The 24,493-nt window shown below is 43.0% G+C and overlaps 2 protein-coding genes and 1 long non-coding RNA gene across 3 annotated transcripts in view; 2 read left to right on the forward strand and 1 right to left on the reverse strand.

Annotated features, from left to right (window-relative positions):
• LOC119015211 (plakophilin-4-like) overlaps positions 1–3,857 on the forward strand; it is a 37,314-nt gene extending 33,457 nt beyond the window's left edge. The window contains exons 15-21 of the mRNA XM_037091014.1: positions 1–174; positions 250–400; positions 800–992; positions 1,145–1,347; positions 1,456–1,587; positions 1,710–1,783; positions 2,079–3,857. Of these exons, the coding sequence (XP_036946909.1) occupies positions 1–174; positions 250–400; positions 800–992; positions 1,145–1,347; positions 1,456–1,587; positions 1,710–1,783; positions 2,079–2,336 (1,185 nt within the window). The 3' untranslated portion in view covers positions 2,337–3,857. The remainder of the gene's footprint in view (positions 175–249; positions 401–799; positions 993–1,144; positions 1,348–1,455; positions 1,588–1,709; positions 1,784–2,078) is intronic.
• A 1,087-nt stretch (positions 3,858–4,944) lies between these two features.
• On the reverse strand, positions 4,945–23,655 carry LOC119015217 (kinesin heavy chain-like). Its single transcript, XM_037091026.1, has 27 exons — positions 22,575–23,655; positions 22,288–22,429; positions 19,159–19,246; positions 18,328–18,401; positions 17,658–17,762; positions 17,528–17,576; positions 17,384–17,439; positions 17,184–17,271; positions 16,896–17,020; positions 16,708–16,812; positions 16,475–16,623; positions 15,206–15,354; positions 13,972–14,153; positions 13,808–13,876; positions 13,510–13,716; positions 13,267–13,419; positions 12,999–13,196; positions 12,766–12,883; positions 12,582–12,658; positions 12,352–12,461; positions 11,510–11,611; positions 11,367–11,427; positions 7,855–7,926; positions 7,661–7,765; positions 7,352–7,568; positions 7,164–7,274; positions 4,945–6,817 (listed from the first exon to the last, which is right to left on the reverse strand). Exons 2-26 carry the CDS (start codon positions 22,411–22,413, stop codon positions 7,189–7,191), a joined length of 2,871 nt encoding a protein of 956 aa, XP_036946921.1. The 5' UTR covers positions 22,414–22,429; positions 22,575–23,655; the 3' UTR covers positions 4,945–6,817; positions 7,164–7,188.
• LOC119015324 lies at positions 10,577–11,013 on the forward strand. The gene is made up of 2 exons (XR_005073295.1): positions 10,577–10,774; positions 10,931–11,013. It is a non-coding gene; the product is annotated as an uncharacterized LOC119015324 (long non-coding RNA).
• Positions 23,656–24,493: the final 838 nt, after the last annotated feature.

A 24,493-nucleotide genomic window follows, 5' to 3' on the forward strand; every position in this document is an offset into this window, starting at 1 on the left:
TGGGACGGCGTCGGGCCGATCCCGGGTTTCTCGCAGCCTCTGAGGGGGGCGGAGCTGCTGTGGCACCCGATGGTGGTGAAGCCGTACCTCAACCTGCTGGCTGAGAGCTCCAACCCGGCCACGCTGGAGGGCGCCGCCGGGTCGCTGCAGAACCTCTCTGCTGGAAACTGGAAGGTACGACTACGAGAAAACACCTGATTGTTTCAGAAAAACATGAAAAGACGTGATAGTAACTGTGTGTGTGTCCAGTTCTCAGCCTACATCCGAGCGGCGGTGCGTAAGGAGAAAGGTCTGCCCATCCTGGTGGAGCTGCTGAGGATGGACAACGACCGGGTCGTCTGCTCCGTCGCCACCGCGCTCCGCAACATGGCGCTGGACAGCCGCAACAAGGAGCTGATAGGTCAGAACACACACACACACACACACACACACACACACACAGAGTCAACACACTGTGAAAAGATCATCGCAACACGTCAGTCAGAAACATCAACAGCTTGTTCGCATCACAGGATGACATGAGTCCAGTCATGGAAAGAGTGACAACACATCGCCATCTGGTGGACGACATGAGTGCTGAATCTGTTTTATCACGTCTGCAGATATTTTAATGGAAGATTATAGAAACTCCAGGCTGTGAATTTAGAGACAGTCAGTGTGGAAAAGATGACAAAACTGTAAACTGAAAGCCTGACAGAGAGAAAGAGGCGTACAGACATAAAAACATGATGGATGTTTAGCGGTCGAGATGCGTCTTTCAGTCTGAATGTCGTCCATGTTTCTGCGTCTCCTCCTCCAGGAAAGTACGCCATGCGGGACCTGGTGAACCGGCTCCCCGGCGGCAGTCCGTCGGTGCTGTCGGACGACACGGTGGCGTCGGTCTGCTGCACGCTGCACGAGGTCACCAGCCGCAACATGGAGAACGCCAAAGCTTTAGCCGACAGCGGCGGCATCGAGAAGCTGGTGAACATCAGCAAAGGACGAGGGAAAGGGTGCGGAAGTCTGTTATTGAAATCTGAAATGTTGGGTTTTTTTTTTTAAATGTCTTTGTGGTTTGACCCTCAGGGCCACCGTACATCTATCCAGAAAAGTGTAGTGGAAAGTGGAAAATCATTTTCAGATGCCGTGTGTCTCGATGTCTCAGGTACTCGATGAAGGTGGTGAAGGCGGCGGCTCAGGTGTTGAACACGCTGTGGCAGTACAGGGAGCTGAGGAGCCTCTACAAACAGGACGGCTGGAACTACACCCACTTCGTCACCCCCGTCTCCACCCTGGAGCGAGACCGCTACCTTTCACAGCCGACTCTGCCCACCAGCCCGCTGCAGATGTCCCCCGTCATCCAATCAGGTGAGAGATCCGGTGAGGGAGGTCAAAATGAAGGTCGGACAAAAACAATTAATAAATAAACAAAATCTGATAAAGGAAGTATGATTTTACAGCTTGTTTGTCTCTCAGGTGGGAGTGCAACGTCCTCACCGGCGATGCTCGGGATAAGACGACACAGTACGAACTATCAGCGGGCGCAGTCATCTATGCAACTCGACACGTATTATGGAGACAACAGTTTACACAAACGGCAGTACACAGGTTCGTACGGTGGATCTACTGTCGGACCGCTGATGTTTCTGTTTAAACACTAAACACTGGATTGTTGAAAAGTTATCTTTACCACCATGTTCTGTCTGTTTTTGTTTAATTTTGCATTTCAGGGTCTGAGAAGAAAACTCCGTATTTCATTGGGACGTATTCCTCCCAGTCAGGAGAGGATCTGAGAAGGTCCCAGGTGAGAAATCCTTAAAATTCAGCCATTCTGTTGCATTGAAGTTACATGAAAGTAAATTATGACAGAGCAGTAACACAGTTCAGAGTGTGAAGAAACAACAGTGTGAACGTCATGTCAAAGACGTCTGTATTGTCTTCTCATCCCTTGATTTGGAGTTGCTGTAAATCACTTCCTACAGACAAGGATGACTCACGATGCAGCACTTGTCAATCTTGGTGATGTCGTGCCGTTTCATATTTTTGGAGCTACCGTCAAATTCGCCAAATTAATCATGACATCACCGTTCCTCTCCCAGCACACAGAGCCATTTTACGACGAGCCCGACAGGAAGAACTACAACAGCTACAGAATGTACCTGTCGTCCCCACAAGGCTACGGAGAGGAGAGCTACGAGGACGAGCCGGTCCACCTCACCCCGTCCTCCCCCGACGGCTACGCCAGCCAAGCGCTCCGATTCAAAGCCAACACCAACTACGTGGACTTCTACTCCACCACGCGGAGGCCTTCAAACAGGGCGAACAAGTTCACCGGCTCCCCCGACTCCTGGGTGTAAAAAAAAAAACAACAAAAAAACACCATGTACGTTGAGTCTGTTTCCGTGGGTGTGTGCGCTGTGTGGTTGTGTGAAAGCGTGAGGATGCATGTGGATGTGTGTGCATCTGTGTTGAAACTGTACTGAATGACCGGGCTCGGTTTGACACCTGCAGCTTTTGACTAAGTTAGAACACGTCCAGAATAATGCAGATAAATATGAACTAATCCTTTTTTTTTCCAACTTTGTTCCACACTAAGAAACATCTTTCACTGTCGTAGAAAAACAGCAGAAATTTTGCGCATTTAACGCTGAAATGATTCGTCAATTAATCGATTAAGTTTACTGATATTTAACGGACCAAACATCAAATCGGTTAATTGAGAAAATCATCGATAATGGTACTAATTTTTGAGATTATTGGTGCTCTACTTTTTGTGCAATAGCTCTGTAAATAGCAAACAATTCTTGGAAAGTTCAGCAGGAGGAAGTTCACAACCCGCTCGGTTGAAAAATGTCACGACCCAGCAGTTGCATTTGCAGTTTAGTAAGTAAGACTCTGGGATGGTGACGTACTTGTATATAAATTGTTTAAAAAGGTTTTTAATTGGTTTTGTAGATACTTCACTGCCACTTCACTTTGTTTTAACTGTGTTTTAAACCTATTAAAAACTCTCTGAAGCTTCTGCAGAGACGAAGACATCAAGTACATGACGAGGAGACTGTGACTGTCCTCAAATTAACACATGAAACAAACACAAGTCTCAGTATTTTATCACAGTTTGCAGTTTAAGAAACATTCTGAATATACAAGAAAGCCCAAATAGTTGATAAAGTATCAACAACTCAACAACAATTTATGGAAAACATCAGGAGGTCGAGGAAACATGGTGCTACGAGAATCGACTGCAGTGCCACTAGGCGACATAATTAGCCGAGATTTTCTGGATTGCATCGTCTCCTTTTCTTTCCTAAAGGAAGTCGATCAAGAGAAAATTACTAGTTTGCTCGATTAATCGCTTCAGTCTTTTTTTTTTCCTAGCAAAAAATGTAAAACATCGTCTGGTTCCAGCTTCTTAAACGTGAGGATTTGCTTCTTTTCTTTGTCATTTATGACAGTAAATGAAGAGTCTTTGAGTTTTGGACTGTTGGTTTAGAAAACAAACAGTTTGAAGACGTCACTTTGGGATCAAGGAAAGCATATATCACATTTTTTAAAATCGACTAAACGATTCATCATCCTAGTCCGGTGTTTCCTTCATTAAAGGAGATAAGAAAGAAGCACTGAAGCACGTTTCTTTAGCTTCTGTCTCATTTTGATTTAGTTAGGAACCGTCCTAAAAGTCATGTGACTCTCGCAGGACAACCAGGTGGACTAACGATGAGACCTTAACGACTCTTATAGGTGCAAATGTCTCTTCAGCATCAGTCAGAAGTAAAACATCTTCCAGCTGATTGCGATGTAGCAGTTCTAGGTAAGAAAGAGGCTCAAACTTTTTAATATCTTGAAATTTCTGGCTTGAAAAGATAAAAAAAATTGGACATTTTTCTCAGCTTTATCTGTATTATTGTGACTCTTTTCTGTGAAAGAGACGTCTTGGTCAAAAGCTGCTTTTTGAAAGAAAACCCAGCCCTGAAGTTGTTGTTCACCAGAGTGTTTGTTAACGGTCAACAGATTTCATGTTTCTCTGCAGTAAAAGTGTGCAGTGTGTTGGCTTAATGACATAAATATTGTTCGCCAGCATCTTCATGAACGCGAGCGAAAAAAAAAAAAGGGACTCCGCGAAGACGAGACCTCACCTGGGACAAATACTATTCCCTCTTTAAACCTCGAGCTCTAAAAAAAAAAATAAAAATAAAAATAAAAATAAAAGGTGTTGCTGAATATTATTTGACGCAGGTTTGGAGGAGAGACACAGAGGAGCAACCTATAAAGACTCAGAGAACCCGGGGTTACATCAGTAACCTCTCCTGCGTGTTGGCTGAAAGTGCAGTATATCATAAAGTGTGTGAAATATGTGACGACAACATGTGAAAATCTATTTGTACAGACGCAATGGTTTAACTGTCCTGTTACATTGTTGTATTCAATATGTAGAACTTTATATGTGATCGTGTGGAGAAGATTTTTCTATTATTTATTGATTATTTTTATTAATTTAATTAATCGTGACCTGACCAAAATCCCCCCCCATCTGTCTGTTCTGTCCAACACTGATGAAGATGATGATGACGATGATAATGTGCAATGTTACAGAGGGAAATATATGTATAGGGATTAAAGATTATATCACGACAAGAGAAATGTGAGTTTCATCTTGTTTTTTGTTTTTTTTGACAAGAAACAGACACAAAGTTAAATAGATATATATCTTTATTAGCTTTAATTGCATCAGTCGTAGGTATATTCAGAGATGCCACAGCCGAAAGAAAAAAGACATTTAAAAAAAAAAAAAAAAAACATATCGCAAACTCAAAAATGTACATCATGATGAGGTAAATGCGCGGCGTGTACGAATACCTCTCAGTCTGTCCTCCCTGAGCATGCCTCCAACACAAGCTCCATGCAGTTACATTCATGTAGTTATTGGTCGTGTACAGCCGCCCTGCTCGCTCAAAAACAGCCACAATCAAACGGTTAAATGTCAAATGAAGAAGCTGAGTCGTGACGATGATCCCGACACTCCATCTGCTCATTCAAATCGAAAACATGCTAAACCGGCAGCACAGATGTCGATCTTTGATTAGTAAAAGGGGAGATCATCGATTTACGATCTTTTATTTTTTTAAAGACGTGATTCTGGGAAACCCTGTGAGGTGTTTTGATGTCTTAAATGTCATTACCAGTCGATGAACTTGGGACACTGAACTAAATTCAGTCTTATTCTGTTGATTCTCAAGGCACAAGAGTGAAAAAACTGACTTTTCCAGGATTGTTCTGGCTTGAATAGATTTCAAACGTTTCTTATTTTTGTGTTTTTTGAGGGGAATTCTCAAGTCTGTCATAAGATCTCTGACTGGTTGATCAGGAGCTTTTACAGATATTTAAGAAATACGTCTCTCTTCCTTTTCCTGCTGAAGTCTTCAAACCAGACTGTGTTACTGTTTTCTGAGTCCTTGAACGCCTGATTGTCTGGTCAGTGTCCCTGCAGGACGACAGTAATCCGACACAAATCCTTTAGACTTTACAGCAGCGTCCTAAAACTGAGAGAATATCTAACTGATCCAGGAAAAGTGTAATTTTCTTTAAACGCGATAACATTTATGAAGAACAATTACATTTGAATGACATTCACATTCTGCTTCCTGCTGAAAAAAATCTCCTTTTGAAGCTCGGTAGTGTTTGTTTTCAGATGATTGTCACCTTTAGGTGGACGACAGAGCCGACAATAACTGGGGAGAAAATGTCAAAAAAGCGACGACAACTTCAAAGACAATACAAAGTTTTAGTACATACGTAAATACAACCAGGGGTGTTCAGTGAAGTGTATTTCTGTGGCTCAACTTCAACTGCAACTGAACTTCATCGAGGCGAGAAAAAACTTTAGCTGCGATGGTGCTGACTAGAGATCCTGCAAAAAAACATGACATTCTCAAAGGAAACATTTGACATTTTGGGAATACTCTTATTTCCTTTTTTTGGCGAGAGTTAGATAAACAGATTGACATCACTGTCACGTCTTTGCATTAAATATGAAGCTGCAGCAAGTGCTAGTTAGCTTAGCTTAGCATTAGGGCTTGAAACTGGGACTTGGGAGTCTTGACTAGTTTCCTGCCAACACCCAGAGACGTAACAAATAAATTAAGTGTAAAGGGACTGGTAGTCGGATTTTATTACCTCCAGAGAGTCAGGCTAGCACTTTGCCTCTGTTTTCAGTCTTTATGCTAAGCTAAGCTAATTGGCATCTTGCTGAGAGTGGTGTCTGTGTTCTCGCTAAGCTCTTGGCAAGAAGGTGAATAAAGGTTCTTTTTTTATTTTAAATAAATGAATGCTGGTTTGAGATTAAACGATAAAACTGCCTTTTCTCTCTGGCTCGTTAAGCTTTGTACAATCTTAAAGTCGCGATCATAAATCAGAAACACTAACGCAACGAGTCACCTGCGGAACTTCAGCTCAGGTGACGACGATTTCTCAAATTTTTTTGGTCATCATCCTCCAGAAAGAAACTCAGGGCCTCATTTATAAATGTTACGCTTCATTTACTCTGTTGCATAATTACGAATATAAATAAGAACATTTATAATCAGAATCGATTGGTCAGTTTTCGCCTAAAAGAATAATTTAGGTCATAAAGCATTTTCTAAGTGAGGCCTCTGACATTCAGCAAATTAAATATGTTTACATCTCATATCAGTTATATACACGATGGATGTTTGGATGTTGCTTCTCTGAGCGGTGACAGTCTGTTGTGATGGCCTCCCATTGGTGCTCCAACGGGAGGGGCGGGGCTTGTGGTTTCCAGGTGAGGCGGTGGGCATGCGTTGAGTTGTTGATGGTCTGTCTGAAGGAAGAAAACAAAGGTTTAATGAGATTATGACACATTTTTTTCTGCCAGTTTATGGTTTAAAATTCATTTTTCTAATATTCATAATCGGTTACATGCACAGTATGTAATTTCTGCCATGATTGGAAAAATAAACACCCAAAATCACATCAGATTGAGCTCTAGTCTGGACATGTTTACAGACGGGAGGAGAGGTCAGAGATTACTTTTAGACTTCTAGGATTAAAAAGTGGATTTATCCTCACTCCTGTCAATCAACCCGACTACAGCAGCATCCACATGACTTTTCATGAGCGACAGAGTTTAATGAGACTTTAATTCACGATCTACTGAATGTGCTCACAGGGTTTTAACTTGCAGTTGTGGTTTCAGTTGTGGGTGTAGACTCCTCCGGCCCGGATGGAGCTGGTGATGGGGGATGACAGTGGATGATGGCCTGGCCGGATGGGCTTCGCTGTGGCACAAAGAAACAAATTCAGTAACATTTAGATATCTTTTGATCTCTGTCCAAGAATCTGAATGTCAGCTCACCGATCTGTGCGGAGAACCCCCTCCTGGCCATGTTCTTGGCCCGGACTGCCTCCTTGATGCGGTCCACCTCCTGCTGGTAGCGCTTGCGGTCCCTCATGGCGTTCTCCTTCGCCTCCTTCAGGGCGTTCTCAAGGGCTTTAACTCTCTCGGCCGTGGCACGCAGACGCTTCTCCAGCTTTGGCAGCTCGCAGCGAAGATCTGCGTTGTCCCGAACCAGCTGATGGCATTGGAGGAAAGTGACAAGTGATAAGTACAAAGGTGATTGTACTTCCATTTTTCACCACTTCATGGTGCATGTCATGACTTTACCTGCTTGTGGACCTTGGTGAGCTGTTCCAAGTTGTTCTCCAGGAAGGAGATCTTCTGTTTCTGGGCCACGTTGCCGAGTCCCTCCTCACAGTCCAGCTCAGCACTCTGAAAAATCCAGACACCCACACAGGTTCGATGTCACGCCGGTGTTGTCAGAAATAATGATTCATATGAAAACAACCGAGGTGACTTACCTTCTTGACCCGCGTGGTGAGGTCCTGAACGAAGAGTTTGCGCAGGTTGTGAAGCGTCTGCAGCTCTTTGGCCTGAGAGAACAGAAAGAAAATCACTATCTTGGCTGAGGAAAATGAAAATTTTTTGTTGTGGGGTCAATACTTGGGCTGCTTTTGAACCACAAGCTGCGAGTCATCAAATAATTATATCTCTGACCAAATAGTGCAGGATGATATTGTGTTTCTTTCAAGTTTTTGACTTTGTGAGTTCAATCCCAGGGTATATCCTTAAAATTTGCTGTTGTCAGTGGGCTGATCACAAATTCTGAGGATGGAAGTTGGTTCCATCCTCAGGTGACTATAAGAATTTTGAAGTCCAACAACAAGAGAAAGGCAAAAAAGCTTCAGGGAACATTATATAAGTTTTCTTGATCAAATAGCTCAGGATGTTAGAAGTCTACCCTGGAGATCTTGAGGACATCTGTTTGATCCTGGCTCAAGTCTTTGAATTCAAAAGTTGGTTGCTCAAAAGAGAAAGTGAAAAGTTCTACGAAATGGGACTGAAGCACCTCAGGTGACATAGCTCAGTGTGTTAGAAGGCTTGTCTGAAGTTCTGAGGATTGTCGGTTCAATTCTCAAGTTTTTAAAAATAAATCCAACACCAGGAGGAAGGCTAGGAAGGAAGTGTTGCTGCCCAACCATCTGATCCAGTAGCTCATGTGTTCAGAGGATTGTTCAGACTTTAAGAGATTGTAAGTTTGATTCTTATGAGGTGCAGAGGATTTTGAATGCTGGGGTACCAAACGTAGAAGTGAAAACCTCTGAGAAAGAAGCGCAGACAAGCTGAGCTGGTAGCTCATGCGGTAAGAGAACTGTCTGGAGTTTCAGACTTTGTGAGTTCGGTTCTTTCAAGGTTTTGTGATTTTTGAAGTCCAACAAACAAACTGAAGACTTAAAACCACACAGAGAAGAAACTGTGTAGCCAAGGGGACTTGGTAGTGTAGTGGCATTGCTACGCGACTCTAAACAAAACTGGTGTTGGAAGTTTTGAGGTCGTGGGTTTGAGTCTTGGTTGGTTTTCAAGTGTTGAGGTTCAGAAGAGTGAAATCTGAAAGAAACAAAGGGCATCACTAAGAAGCGGTAGCTCAGGTTGATAGTGGCCCGGTTGGCAGCTCTGAGGTTGTGGGTTCGCGTCCCGATTGAGTTTAGACTCGACTCTTATAAAACTCAGTGACGTTTAAAGTAAAAATTAAAAGCGCCCGGAGAAGAGGTTCGAGGGCCCGGGGGCTAGGCAGTGCGGTGGGTTGTCGTCCTGGCTTGCAAAGGAGCTCGCATCAGAGCTTGTACAGGTTCGACTCCGGCCGGCCCGACCAGACCCGGAGCCTTGGGAGGGGGCCGTGTCCCCTCCCGAGGTTTCGCAGAGATGGAAGCAGGGGGTTATAGAGCAATGTGTGGTCAGCAGCTGAAATTTTACTGCAGTATGGAAAAGATGTAGTAAAGTATTGCATTAGACATCTTTTTAATTACAAGTAACTTACATTACCAAAACATCTTTTTAATTACAAGTAACTTACATTACCAAAAACAGTATGGCCTTAAATTGTGGACCAACCCCAGTGGAGGGTCTTCTTCTCTGGGCTGCGGGAACTTGCTATTCTATTTATGCTATCCAGCCTTCTACCTACGGGAACTGCCTATCTATCTATCCTAGGTATTGTATCCTTCTACCTACGGGAACTGCCTATCTATCTATCCTAGGTATTGTATCCTTCTACCTACGGGAACTGCCTATCTATCTATCCTAGGTATTGTATCCTTCTACCTACGGGAACTGCCTATCTATCTATCCTAGGTATTGTATCCTTCTACCTACGGGAACTGCCTATCTATCTATCCTAGGTATTGTATCCTTCTACCTACGGGAACTGCCTATCTATCTATCCTAGGTATTGTATCCTTCTACCTACGGGAACTGCCTATCTATCTATCCTAGGTATTGTATCCTTCTACCTACGGGAACTGCCTATCTATCTATCCTAGGTATTGTATCCTTCTACCTACGGGAACTGCCTATCTATCTATCTATCTATCCTAGGTATAAACATTGTTTGAGCCCCTTACCACCAACATATCACTGAGCAGCTCTTCCTGTACCCTGCCTGGACTTGAACCCATGTCTTTCCCTGTCTCACCCAGCGGCTGACGCTGCTTATCTCGCTGAGCTACATAGGCTGGACCACGATGTCGGATTTCTCATATTTCACACTGTGAAGAGGAGCAGACGTGGAAAACTGAACCTCAATGTTGTTTTAAAACTTTCTTTTGGTCTTTACCGATTGACAGAGCCCATGCCGGGATTCGAACCTGTGGTGCCCGCAGTTGGGGACACCTGCTCTACCAACGGAGCTAAACGGCACACTGGCTTGCACAAAAACTTTTGAAACAAACTCTAGACTTACATGAGTTAATCACACTCAGTTACAGTAGCACTCTCCTTGAGAACCACTGAACTTTTGTAGCTTATTGTGTTTAGATCTCAGTCATTTGAAGAATGAAGACAAAGTAATGTGCATTTATTCGCCTTCTATTGTTTGTCTCTGTTTCAACAACCCTCTGTGTGATTAAGAGTTTGATTGCTTGCAGGTGTGTGTGAGTGATTTCAGGTTCTCCAGCGAGCTGATTGGTTGCTGATTTGAAGCCAAGCGTTTAAGGGCCAGCTCCCCCCCACGTTCCTATTTTTGTCCCTGACCAGGTAGCTGCCACATGTTTTTGCTATGTTATTATTTTTTGTTTTCTTACTTTTAGTGGTAATCCTGAGTGGGGGTACGCTTCACTTTTTTGCAGTTGATAAGATTCCTGGTCTTCGGTTAAAGATGCCTCGAGTTGTGGTTGTGGTAACTGTGCTCCACTTCTGTTGGGTCACTTGTGGTTGCAGCATTGGGTAAGTTTGCAACAACTGTGTGTAGTGGTGACTACAGAGTGACACCTATTATGTGGTTCAGTTTCAGTTTTAACAGAGGATTTATCAAGACCCTCATCCATGTTGTTTCAATAACCCTCTGTGTGATTGACTGCATGTGTGTTTGTGTGACTTCAGGTTCCCAGGAGCTGATCCTGTTCCAGACTGCCAGCATGTTTTGTGTACAAGATGTGTTTTTGAATAAAACCATTTAAATGCTTTGTTGGTGGTGGTGCTTGGAGGATGGGAAGAGATTTATTTTCATGTTGCAAAAATATTTAAAGGTTTTTATAGACAAGTGTGAAGCATTACGACTTTCAAATGTATAAAAAATGTTTGTAGCATGTGGTCCAGGGTTGCCTCAAGGCAAAATGGCCGTCTATCAAACAGGAAGTGGGAGACTGCAATTTGATTTATACTCGGGGGAACCGAGACTGTACCAAGTGTACCACGCATTTTTTTCAGGTGGTAGAAAACTCTGCTCAAAGTCCAATATCTATCCAGTTTCTCTCAGAATCGGTAATCAAACAGTTTCAGCTTCCTCTGGAATAAAAACTTTGAGCCAGACTCTCACCACAGTCTCCTCCAGGCCCTTCAGGTCCTCTCTGGCCTGCTCCCTCTGTTCATTCAGCTCTCTAGACAGAAAACAGAGATTTGATACCAACACTCACAGAATTATAACGGACATGAATCAATAACAGCGGTGTTTGAACCTACATGAGTTTCTGCAGCTTGGCATCCTTCTCCTGCTCTTCAGCCTTCACTTTGTCGTAGTCTGACATCAGTCTCTCCTGCTCCAGCAAGAGACCCTGGTTCAGACTGGGAGAGGACGAGAAAAACAAAAAATACTGTGTAAAACCAAAACGTTGAGTGTGAGTGTAAAAGAAAAAGCCAGAAGATAGATTAAAATGTCCTGCCAAAAAACATTTTTCATGCAATTTCATACATGGTAAAAAATAAATACAAAAAAGAATAAATTGTTCCACCAACATGTCCTGAAATGTTCTTTTTGACTCGGTTTCAGACATGGAAAAATAAAGTCCTTGATTATATTTTTTTTATTATTTACTTAACCTTTTTCCTACCAAAAAAAGTCCTACCACATCTTAATTCATAAACACAGGAGCAAAAACTAATAATATCAGACTTATTAGTTCTTTTATGTGTGGTTTGGCCTTTAAAGTCAAAGCAATGCTTAAACTCACACGTCTCACATTTAAATGGAGCTTCTTAACCTACTGAACTAATTCTCGGCGGTGCTCAACTTGAAGCTTTGAAAACCTGCGAGTGGAACCTGACTCGAGTCCACGAGTTAATGACTTTCATGCAGCGGCTTTATTCATCGAGCTTCACCTCACACACTCCTGCTCCTCAACAGTCTCTTTGAAAATGTGCCTGACTGGTATCAGGCTCAAGTTAAACCTTGAACTAGGATGAATGGGCAACTTGTGAATCTCGAGATGGATGACACTGGATTTAACATTTTCAAATATTACAGTGTTACATGTGAAGTGTTTTTCTTGAGGCTGTTGTTTGAATGTGTCAGTGTGTGTCCTCACTCCGTCAGCTCGTCTAGCATCCTCTGTTTGTCCTCGATCTCGTCTCGGAGGCGGCTGAGCTGCTTCTGATGAGCCTCCCTGTGGTTCTCCAGCTGCTCCTCCAGTGTTTTCTGGAGGAAACAAGAGACGGAGGAGCACATTAGAGACGCACCATCGCTTGACATCATTTGACTGTTGCAGTTTCCAGCTGCGAACAGATGGTGGTGATGTTCGGGTCCACCGCTCCTCACCTTGATGTCATCATCGCCATCCAGTCTGCTGATGTCCTCCTTCTCCTTCTCCTCGCCAGACACCTCGTGTCTCTTCTCTGAGAACCAACGCAGAAAACACGTGACATTTCAGCTAACAGGAAGGTTATTTGTTTTTAAAGAGTTTGTGGGGATTGAGAGGCTGTTTGTCTTGCCATGTACAGACCCTGAGCCTGCAGTTTGGCGAGCTCCTCGGTCAGAGCGTCCTGACTCTCCTCCAGCTGCCTCTTCTTCTGCTCCATGTTCTGCATGTAGTCAGTCAGAGACTTGATCTTGGCCTGGTGCTGCACACAGAGAGGAGAAAAACACAAACACCAGTGATGGTTACACCGCAAGAGAAGAGAGAGATTCTTGGATTTGGACAAACTTTGCAATTTCAGACTAGATGTTGGTGTTTACCTGTGAGATGAGCAGCTGACAGGATGCCAGCTCCTTCTCGTTGGCTTGGATCTTGCGGTGGGCGTCGGCCTGAGCGCTCTCCAGCTGCTTGCTGCGGTTCACCAGAGACTTCACCTCTGACTTCATCTTGCTGATGTAGAGACGAGCCAGGGTGAACTCCTCCTCCACCGCCGAGCCATTCCCCTTCGTCTCTGAGGACTGAAGGAGGAGGAGGTTCAGGGCATGAGTGTGACAGATGACGTGAAAGATTGCACGTGCTCGTACTCACCGCGGCGCTCTTGACGTCGCTCGTGCCGATGATGGCGCCGATGTCGCTGAGGTCACGCAGCAGCAGGTTGAGGACCTCGGCGGCTCTCTTCCTCTGCAGACCGTTCAGCTCCTGCAGCTGACCCAGCTCCCTCTGCACCGCCGACAGCAGCGCCTACAGGTACAACCACCGTAATGTTAACATGTTGGATGATGGGAAATGTAGTCCTTGTTTCACAAAGTCATTTTCAAACGGTCGACTCACCGCCTTGTGCTGCAGCTCCTCAGTCAGCTGCAGGTTGGCCTGGTCCCTCTCCTCCACCTCCTGGCTCTTCTGGTCGTAGTTGACGGCCAGCTCCTCCAGCGCCTGCAGCACCTCCTTCACCTCCTCCTTGGCCAGCTCGTTCTCCGTCTGCAGCCGGCACAGCTCCTCCTGGATCTTCTCGTAATCGCGCCGCGTCGACGCCAGCAGCTAAGAAAGAACATATGGCATCAGTAAAAACATCAAATAGGCTCACAGGCACATTTTAATATCAAATAATTTCACGGCTTGGAAGACGAACCTCATCCTGGTCCATCATCTGCTCCTTGAGCTTCTCAGACAGCTGGCTGTACAGGTTGATATCATCATCCTGCAGAAATATTAATAACAGTGGTCGTTATTACAAGTAATGTCAATGAGGAGAAACGATTACAACATCTGGAGGAGTTCTTAGTGTGGCCTCGCCTTGTCGTCCAGCTGTTTGTACAGGTTGGTGATGTCCTCCTCGTATCTGCTCCGCTCGTCGCTGGTGACGGTGACGCCTCCTCCGGCCGGCAGCAGATTGTCGATGACGGGAGTGTTGTCGCACGGCTCGATGCTCTTCTGATCTTTGGCGCTCAGCTGCTCCTCCTCAGGAACGTCTTCACCTGTAACCACAAACTCACCTGTTACTCATCTAAACATTAAATATACACACAGACGTCTGACTGTTGGATTTCATTTTACTGTTTGTCATAGTTATATATATTGTTTTTTCTATATTGGGCCATTTGTTTATTTCTGATTTTTCCTCTGTTGGTCCTCCACAGTTTACTGCACCAAACCTCTTGTTACAGCAGTGTCAGATAATCTTTAACTGTGTGTTATTGTGTGTGTGTGTGTGTGTGCATGGCCTGTCAGCAGCCGCGTGACTTCAGTGGATAAAAGAATTGATTCCTGTAATAATTATTGACTTTTTAATTGAGGTGAGATGAAAGCCAGCGGGGGGAACGAGGAGACGTGGAGCGACTGAAGAGCCGCTCCGTTTAAATGGCTCGGCACGGAGCCAGCGGCTGACTCATGTCAGAAACACTGCATCAGCATAGTGTGTGTGTGTGCGTGTGTGTAGACTTCACAGGCTGCGGCTGAGCTGATTTGCTGCTAAGGAGGGGGAGTGTTATCAACATCCGCAAGGGAATTAAAAGATTAAAAAAACAAAGACCAGAGAGGGAGAGGGATTGAGAGAGAGAGACATTAGAAGAAACAGATAAAACGGAGAGAGAGAGAGAGAGAGAGAGAGAGAGAGAGAGAGAGGTGGGGTTTGAGTGGTTACCATGCAACAGAGATGGAAAAAAGGGCGAGGATGCTGAGGAGGAGAGACCGCAGTCTCCGAGGAGAGGAAGACAACAACACTCAGTGCAGTGACCTCGATAGTGTGTGTAAACACAATCTGAACATATGGAAATATTGTTACTTGAGTCATCTACATTACATTATGTTAAATGTATAATTAGACTGTAATTAACCACATAGCTGAAGGATGATAACGAGGACTTCTCGGACAGCTGCACGATCACGTCTCATTTATTTAATCATGGGGTTTAAATGATATGTTGTGACTTTCAGCTGCAGAGAGTTCCTTTAAAATCTCGCCCCAGTCAAGTTAGCACAATGTACTAGAGTCTGATTTTGTGAGGGTTCGTCAGTCTTTGTTTCTCACCGTTCCTCCAGCGGTTGAGTTCGGCCTCCAGCCTCTGGATGATGGTCTTCAGACTCTTGTTCTTGTCCTTCTCCTTCTCATACTTCTTCTTCCACTCCTCGGCCGTCAGCTCCAGGTTCACCGACACCGTGTTCTTGATGGTCTTGGCTCTGAAACAGACGTTGAAAAGACATTTCATTCGTATATTTCAGGAAACGTGACTACAGTATTAATCTGATATGAATTAACCGTTGCGTTCACCAGTAGGATGCATTAAAACACCCTCTAGTCCTTTCTGGTAAACTCCCACATGATCCTGTCATGTTCGCCCAGCTGTCGTAATCCCATTTTGGATTGAAACTCTTCATTTCCTCTCAGTTTCTCCTCAGCAGAGGGCAGATGGCTGCACAATAATTGTCATCAGTCATCTCCCTGTTCGCTGATGCTACTTTGTGGTTCGTTACGTAAGCACTTTGAATTCGGACGCTGTTTTCCAAGACTTTTTTTTTACAGCTGTTCTTTGTTTGGAACACAAAAGACCGGTCACACAAAATGTCATTTTTAATAACAAACAGCAAACGAGAATATTGTGGACTACTCTGTGTTTCAGAAGACAAAAACAAAGAAGCCAACTTGTGCTCGGACTGCTGTGCCGGTGCGAAAACGAACAAAGTGTGTGTGTGTGTGTGTGTGTGTGTGTGTGTGTGTGTGTGTGTGTGTGCGCGCACCGGTACATTTCATCAGAAGGATCTATAAATAGACATGAACACAGACACACGGCAGGAAACTCAACACCATCTGGTTGCTAGTTTACAGCACTGACGTCAGCCGAAGTCTTAATGACTCATTAAAAATGAAAAATTATTATTGTACAGTATAAAATGTGAGGACTGGTTAACTGTGACAGTCGTATCGTCTGTTCCATTTATTTTCTGAGCATGTCACAACTCTCTAGAGTCACAAACGTCCCATATATATACACATATATACCATATAGCACCTGAAGGTCTCATGTTTTTTTGCACACCGTGAGTAGATCCAGCTACTCGTCTTGCTGCAGTGACGCAGACGTGAACTCCAGAGAGTTACGTGACATCATTCTCAGGTGTGCTTACAAGAAATCATCGAGCAGAGAGGACAGTGTAACACCTCCGCCTGGTGTCGGCACGATAAGCTGCAGAAATCGCTCTGCTTCATCATTGTGGTATCTGAGTAACTGTTCTTTTTGAAAATATAGTTTCTTGCACTATTGACTGCAGCCCAAAATATTTTACAATAAGTTCTGGGCACCTCTGTCCGAACATGAGCGTGGACTTGGTCTCGGCCTCGTTGTAGACGGACGGCGAGCAGCAGATGATGATGGTGGTGCGACAGTTTCCCCCCAGAGAGTCCTGCAGGATCCGAGTCATCTTACTGTCTCTGTACGGCACGTGGCTTTTCTGACGGATACAAATATCGCCGTCAAAACCTTTCATTTACATCCTTCAAATACACGGACAAGGAGGAGATGACGAGCGACTTACTGTTCCCTCAGCCAGAGCCGAGATGACGTTTCCCAGCGCTGACAGAGATTTGTTGATGTTCTTCGCCTCGTCCAGCACGGCGCCCTCCGCTCCCGTCTTACTGACCTGTTCGACCACACAACATACAGATTTCACATCAATGCTCCGACTCATTAATGGCTAAAAACTTTCACTAATTATCAACTGACCTTCTCGCTGCCCGCCAAGTCGACCAGGTAGAGTTTCCCTGACAGTTTCTTCTCTGTCTCAATGTTTTCTTGCTTGATGTTGATGAGGAAGATGCTGTGGCTGCGAGAGCTGTGCTCATTCATGTCTACAAGACGATTAAAATAAACAAAATTTGTAGATAATTTACTGCAATTTCTGTTTGTCTACATCCACTACATGTCAGCAGGGAAATATCAGAAACAGAGCAAAGATAGTAGATGTCAAAGATAAGTAAAAAGTGGGAGAAATAAATAAATAAAGGTACATACTTGTCACTGCTACGTGCCGATTGGATTTGCCCTCATCGATGACGTCCATCACCTCCTCTGGACTGGAGACAAAACGCTCAGTGCAGCCCTGAAACAGAGAGACATCATTTTGATTCCTGACGACCATAATCGTGTTGAATGGAGCAAAAAACTGAACAGGCAGAAGTAACAAAACAAAAGCACCTGGCTGAAATACCAACCTTGACGTATGGCACTCTGTTTTTGTCTTCATGCACGGCCAGGTTTGTCTTCGATACTTTAACCAGAACGAAGATCAACAAAGTCAAACGCGCAGATTCTTCAAAAACAGACGTCATAAACCTGAGATGAATAGTCTTTCTTACCGTCCAGCAGGTCTCTGATCTTGTCCAGGTAGATTTCAAAATAGGAAACCTGCAGAGAAACTCCAAAACTTTAACGTCTACCCACTTTTAAACATAATTGTTGAGACTAACAGGGTTAATTGTTCCGTACCTTGATGTGAAACTCGAGGTTCTCGTCCATGGAGTAGATGTGGTCAAAGATATCGTGGGCGATGCGAGGGATGATCCCCATCAGCTGGGGGTCGTGCAGTTTGCCCTGAGGACGCCCGCATATTCACATTTTAATGCTTATTAATGTTTTAGGAACTTTGAGGAAACTTGGAGAGTTTTGAGAGGAACATCGGGGGTTCAGAGGTGGAATTAAAACTAAATGTGAAGACAGTGACTCACAGACTCACAGATCAGATCAGAGAATTAAAAAGAGGTTTTTAAGCTGCTGTCTCTGTGGATTAAACTGCCACTGAAGTAAAGATGCCTGATGCTGATCTCGTTTGAGGACCGTCTGTGCCAAGATCTCGACTTATTTTACTTAAAATCGACTAGAAAAACAGCAGATTCGTATGTGAGTGTTTGCAGGAACCTTCCTGGTACAAGAAGCTCTCCGCTTTCAGGCGTTTGATTCCTCAAAGCTCAGTCATCATATATTCTTGACTGGATTTACTGTTGGCAGTAAGTCTGTTACACAATGCCTGCTGTGCTGTAATCCTCTGACGGAGACGAGAGCTGAGAATAAAGGTCACTGGCTTCACACGATGGCTTTGACTCCAGGGTTTATCGATCGATAGATTACAGTAACAGTACAGAGTCAGAGGTACGCTCACCTCCATGGTGTGTGTCTTCCCGGAGGACGTCTGTCCGTAGGCGAAGATGGTCCCGTTGTAACCGCCCAGCACATCTGGAACGGCACGAAAAAAACATTTGTTGCAAGAGAATCAAGTCCAGGTCGATTCTTGAGACATCTAATCAAGTTAAAGTCAAATTCTGAGTCTTCAAATCAAGTCCACATCAAGTATTGAGTCCTTGAAGCAAGTCAAAGTCAAGATTAAATTCATGGAATGAAGTCCAAGTTGGACCTAAAGTCATCAAATCGGGTCCTTGTCAAGTCTCAAGTCTGTTAATCAAGTCCAAGTCAAGTCTCCATTTATGGAAATCAAGTCCAAGTTGAGTCCCAAGTCCTCAAGTCAAGACCAATTAAAGTCTCAAGTCTGAATTTCAAGTCTTGTTCATGTCTGAAGTCCTTAAATCTAATCAAAGTCAATTTTCATATCCTCAAATCCAATACAAGTCCCAAGTCAGTGAATTAGTCCAAATTGATTCTTTAATCCCCCATTCGAGTCTCAAGTCTCAAGTTCACAAGTTCACAAGTTCAAGTCCCAAGTCATTGAATCAAATCATCGTCAAATCTGAAGTCCTTGAATTAGGTGCAAGTAAGGTCTCAAGTTTCAATGCAGACACCTGATTATCAAATATTTAAGTCTGTGAATAAAGTCTGAAGTCATTCAGCACCGGCACAAAAACACCTATTTAAATAAGATAGTTGGGGATTAAAAGATAGAGGACAGATTAAGTCTTAAATCTGATATACAATAGATTACAGTTACATAAAGACAGAGTTTCATAACGTTCCCTGCAGCAGGTTTAAACCTTCGTACCTTTAACGATCTGTTTGGCACACTGGTCGTAGACTTGTTCCTGCGACGTGTTGGGAGGCAGCACGCGGTCGAACACGTAGGGTTTACTCTGTCACAGACCAACACAGAGACGTTAGTAACAGCAGAGCAGAGAGAGCATGATGTCAGTAAACAGCGTGACAAAATGAAACACGACTTCACATCTTCTCAAAGCAGACACAATATTTATCAAGGCAGAATGGGTCAAATATCCAAACTACAGCTGAGTCTCAAGTCCCTGAAGGAAATCTAAGTCAACTCTAAAATCATGGAAGTCAAACCCAAGTTTCAAGTCCTCTAATAAAGTCAAGTCTCGAGTCTTTGAATCAAGTTTGAAGTCCAAGTCAAGTCTAAACCCCTTCACTTCAAGTCAGACTCAAGTTTCAAGTACTCGAGTAAAATCAAAGCCAAATCAAGACCTTGAATCAAGTCTGAGTCAAGTCTTCAGTCCTCCGACTACGTTTCTCTGAAGTTTTGAGTCGTGAATAACATTTGACAAAAGACAAAATAAGATGTGAGGACTCAAAAACGTCTCTGGTTAAAATGTTAAAATCTTTGTCTGTGCTTACTGGAAATATCTCAGCGCTGTTGTTGGGTTATTTCAAGACATTTATCTGGCAAAAGTAAAAACATTTTTGGAAAGAGATTCTCGTCCTTCTTATCAAACACAGTTCTATAAATGTTTATCAAGAGAAATACAGTAAAACAAGCAGGATTATCTGACAGGTCTATCTTAAAATATCCTAAATAGTGTAGAAATGAAAGAAAGGCCCAGGCAGACTGGATGAATCTATTATTACATCCTCATGTTACTTCAAAACACTGCATGTTCGCCAGCAGCTCAAACTGTAAAAGCAGCATTTTCACAGAAGTGAGCCTGTCGAAGATATCGATCATGTCAGGCACGTGACGCTTGTTTCTATCACTTTGGTGTTTTAAAATTAGAAGTCCTGAGCTCTAAACGCTCCGGTAGCTTCCGGGATCTGATCATCCATCACTCCCGCTGCCCTTGTCCAGCTCCTGACTCGGTCTCTCGGGGGGGTGAAAGCCTTGTGGCTGTGAAAAGCATCTCTCAGCACTTGGAGGCAGCAACAGCAGCACTCTCAGTCTCTCTGAACCCCCGAGATGAAGCAGAGAAAACACTGACACGAACAGTATCGCCGCGTTCCACCTCGGTAATGTGTTTCTGCAGCGTGATTGATGGCGAGCTGCCGTGACGAGCAGGTTCTGGTTCTGGAGGACGTGACGACGCCAAACTGTTTTAGATTTGACTGATCTTATTAATCAGGTCGACAGATTCAGGTGCTGATCCTAATCAAGGATTTTTTAATTATTTCTATGCTACGATTTTCCTTTTCTTGTGCTTTCAGACTGAACTATAATGCTGCGTTCAAGGACAGGTGGAAAAATACAACATCTAAAGCAAAAATAGACATAATTTTTTGTACAAATTGAATGCGTGAGACCTTTTTGGAGGTTGGAGATGAGCTGCGTGTAATAAAATCACTTTTTTCAATCAACTTTCTAGCACAAAGTGTAAATCTGTCTCTTTTATCTCTGCCCACCTGGAACTCTAAAATCTAAATCAAAGCCTCGTCAGTGTTCTTGTATCTCAGTGATTCACACTGTGGATAAACACAGTATTGATCTCCCTGAATCAGCACATTTATAACGGTGAGTCAGCGTGAGTTCAACCTTCGACCTCCGACTTCCAAATTATTAATTATTAAGCGTTTGAAATCAACAGATCCATATTCAAGACGTCATAGTGTTAACGTTTGATTTTAACAATGTGTTTTTATCTTTTTCCCCCCAAAATGTTTACATGCATCACAGCGCAGATCGCTTCTGATTGGTCCCGGAAGAATCACTAAAACTCTGCCGTCCATTTTGGGTCTGTTTCTACCAGCGTTGTAAAAACAATCCAAAAGTCTTATTTCTGTAAAAGTGAAGATATGAAGTTACAACATTATTTTGGTAAACATATGAATAGTACTCGAGTAAAAGTCTCAAAGTATCCGATATTATATGTACTTTAGTATCAGAAGTACAAATACAAGTACAAATGTTCTATTTTGACTCTGATGCAAAGTAACTAGTAAGTAAAGTGATCGAATATTTGCCTCCAACACGTATCAGAAAATAGAAATACTCGAGTAAATGTACTTCAATTTCATTCCATCACTGTTTTTTCCCACCATGGTATCTTATTGTATTAAATAAACATAAAAATTAAAAGTATTTGATTCGATTTGAAGGATGTTTAAAACAATATCCACTTTGTTTATGTTCTGTCTTGTCTCTGCTCATGAAGGTAACCATTTTTGTCAGAGTACTTTTACTTTTTTTTGGGAGTATTTTGAGTTTATGTTGATGTCAACATGACTCAACAGAACTCGGCCTTGTTTCTGCTCATCATCTGCAACATTTCGTCCATAACTTAAGACAAAGTATGGCAGATTTAGTTGATTTAGATGATTTATTTACCTTTTATATCAACTGTTCTTGATACAAATTCACTCATATTACATTTCAGCAGCATCATAGCGCCCATTTTTTTCTATTAATTTCTGTTTTTAAGCTATTTTAAATATTAAACAATTGTTACCAGCAGCCTTGTTGGATTTTTTTTTTCTTTATTTACACAAACTGTCTGGAGTTCAACCTCTAATCAAATCATATTTTTAGGATAATAGTCACATATAGCTGAAAACTGAAACTTCCTGCAGACTAACAGATCGTCTGTAGGTAACATCATGAAGTCGCATCGTCTCTTTTGACTTTTATTTCCTATATTTATTTATTTATACCTGCTCCCTTTTGATTCTCCTACAGAGAGAAGCCTCTTGAAGCTTTCACATGGTGATTAGAGGATGCATCTCTGTGATATTGTTTGTGTTATTTGTTATTGAGCTTTAATATCAATCTAAACTCTGCAGGACTGGAGGCTCACTGCGCACTTGGCATCTCCAGCCTGCCTGCAGAGCTCCAGGTGACTTTCTTCCTCCAGCTCCACTGCAGTGTTTGTGTTGTCAGCTCCGCACAGACACGTAAACAACATGAACACAACAACAACAACAACAACAACAACAACAGCAGGGACACACTCACCGCGATGACCACCGTGTCCTCCTCCTTGAATTTGGGGATGTATTTGTCTCCTCGGGTGATCTCGGCCTCGTTCAGCGGCCTGAAGCGACACATCACCCTCACCCCGCACTCCGACGCATCCATCATGTCTGCGGGGCCGCTGCTGCTCACGCAAATGCAAACAAACAAATAAACAAATCAACCGGATGATGGAGAGGAGGGGGGAGAGAGTCTGTGTGAGGCAGGGTGGTGCCCGGAGGACAGGCTGACAGGGCCTGGATGGTGATCCACAGAGCGAGAACACGCACTCAGATCATTCCCGGCGACCTGGAGGAGAAAACGCCAGAAGTTTTAACCGCAGCGCGACGCGTCCTTCATCCACGCCGAGTGTCTCCGCGCCTCCTCCGCTGCGCCATGGCCAAACCGGATCAACCCGCAGCGCTGCGTCCCGGAGCCGGCGTGCTGGCCTCCAATCTGCGGCGGTGACACCGACCGTCTCTGCGGGAGGCTGGAGGAGGAGGAGGAGGAGGAGGAGGGCTGGTGCGGGTGTCGGCGTGTCCTACCAGAGGGAGAGCCGGGAGAGGAGCCGCAGAAACAACCGCATCGTCCTCAGCTGGCAAACACAGGCGCGCTCCCGGTGACGATGCCGCGGCGCGTTCCCGTGCGCCCTGCATCAGTACCGACACCGTGTCGCCCACGTGAACGCGCACAAAACACCTGCATTAATTTCTTATGAATCCCCCCAGAGATCATTTTTCCGATCAGGTGGACGATATTAGAGGCATTGCTTATTGATTACGTATCGATTCGTGACACTTTAATAGTCACTTGTCTGACTGGATGTTCAGATGATCAATAGCCTTTAATAAACAAACATTATAACGTATTGTTATGGATCTAATTAGCCTTGTCTATGCTAAATTTAGCCCAACCTTCACTAGATACTATTATAGCTAAGCTAACGTTACATGTTACCCTGAATAGCATAAGAAGTAAGCTAACGTTACTCCTGCGTGGGGTTTATTAGCTATAATTTAAAGCTAGCATGAGTTTTACTTCATCAAGTGGAAGATAATTAACTAGTTTAACAGTAACAATTGTGAGTTTATAGCTAATAAACCTTATTTGTTTTAAATTATCTCCTACTTTCTACTATACTGTGATTTATGCTAACGCTAACATACATTAATAACTGACAAGGATCACAATCATATTTTAGATAAAATAAGATAAGATAAAAATAGCCAAAATGGCTGAATTATTTGATTAGGATGATATATTTTCCTTTTAAAACAATTCTACGTTTGTAAATTAAAGAAAATTACATTAAAAACACAAAAAAAGAACAAGTCATCAATGTAAATAACCCTTCTGTTGAATCGCGGTGGCGGCCATTTTGTCAAAATGGCGTCCTCCAACTTTTAACATGCTAACTAATGTTAGCAACAAGTAAATATTTGTTGTTTTGTAAGAAAATTCAGATATTAAGTGATAAACCAACTATGTAATTATTAATTGGATCAAAATCTTGGAGGAAAGTCATTTCTGTTAAAGAAACTTGCACTTTTAAAACGATTATTGTCTCACTTTTATGTAAGCTATTATATAATGCAATATAATATAATATTTGGTATATTTAATAATGGTTTTGCAAGGCTAGCTAAAGAAACTAACATAAGTAATCCTGCAACTAATTAATGAACAGATTTTTTTTCTTACATTACAGGCAATTTAAAGTAGTATTACACAGTATTTAAATTGTAACTCAGTAATTGTTTTTCCATGTTAGTATGGAAGGAAAAATATGCACAATTAACACACTCAATAGAAAATGTTTAAGGTTTACATGTCAATTCTTGCCAAAAATTCATATATTTATCTACAGAAAATTCAAGATCTGTTGATTAATAAAGAATTATTTGCCTCACTGTGTATTTCATTACATATATCCAGTGATCTGTGAATTAAACATACCTATCAGTGTGTTTTTAAGTCACATTTTCAGCCATTATTTCATCTTTATTCTTTTATTTTTCCACATTCCCAGGCTGAATATGCAGAATTTAACTTGCAGTGCTTCATCTTTAAAGTGTGATTTCACGTTTGCTCACTAGATGTCAGTGTGGATCAACAAACAATTGCTTGAGACTCAATTTAAAGAAACCCATTGATGAGTGAGAAATAAGAAACGTCATCAGGACAAACAGGGAGCAGAAAAACACGTTCC

Source organism: Acanthopagrus latus, chromosome 24, assembly GCF_904848185.1.
Source record: "Acanthopagrus latus isolate v.2019 chromosome 24, fAcaLat1.1, whole genome shotgun sequence".
NCBI classification, from domain to species: Eukaryota; Metazoa; Chordata; class Actinopteri; order Spariformes; family Sparidae; genus Acanthopagrus; species Acanthopagrus latus.

Excerpts from the sequence above, each read along its gene's own strand:
- LOC119015217 (XM_037091026.1), bottom strand. The coding sequence starts at position 22,413 with ATGATGGATGCGTCGGAGTGCGGGGTGAGGGTGATGTGTCGCTTCAGG. Across the intron at positions 17,021-17,183 it reads TCGGCACGTAGCAGTGACAA|ACATGAATGAGCACAGCTCT; the intron begins GTATGTACCTTT and ends ATCGTCTTGTAG. Across the intron at positions 16,813-16,895 it reads ACTTGGCGGGCAGCGAGAAG|GTCAGTAAGACGGGAGCGGA; the intron begins GTCAGTTGATAA and ends GTGGTCGAACAG.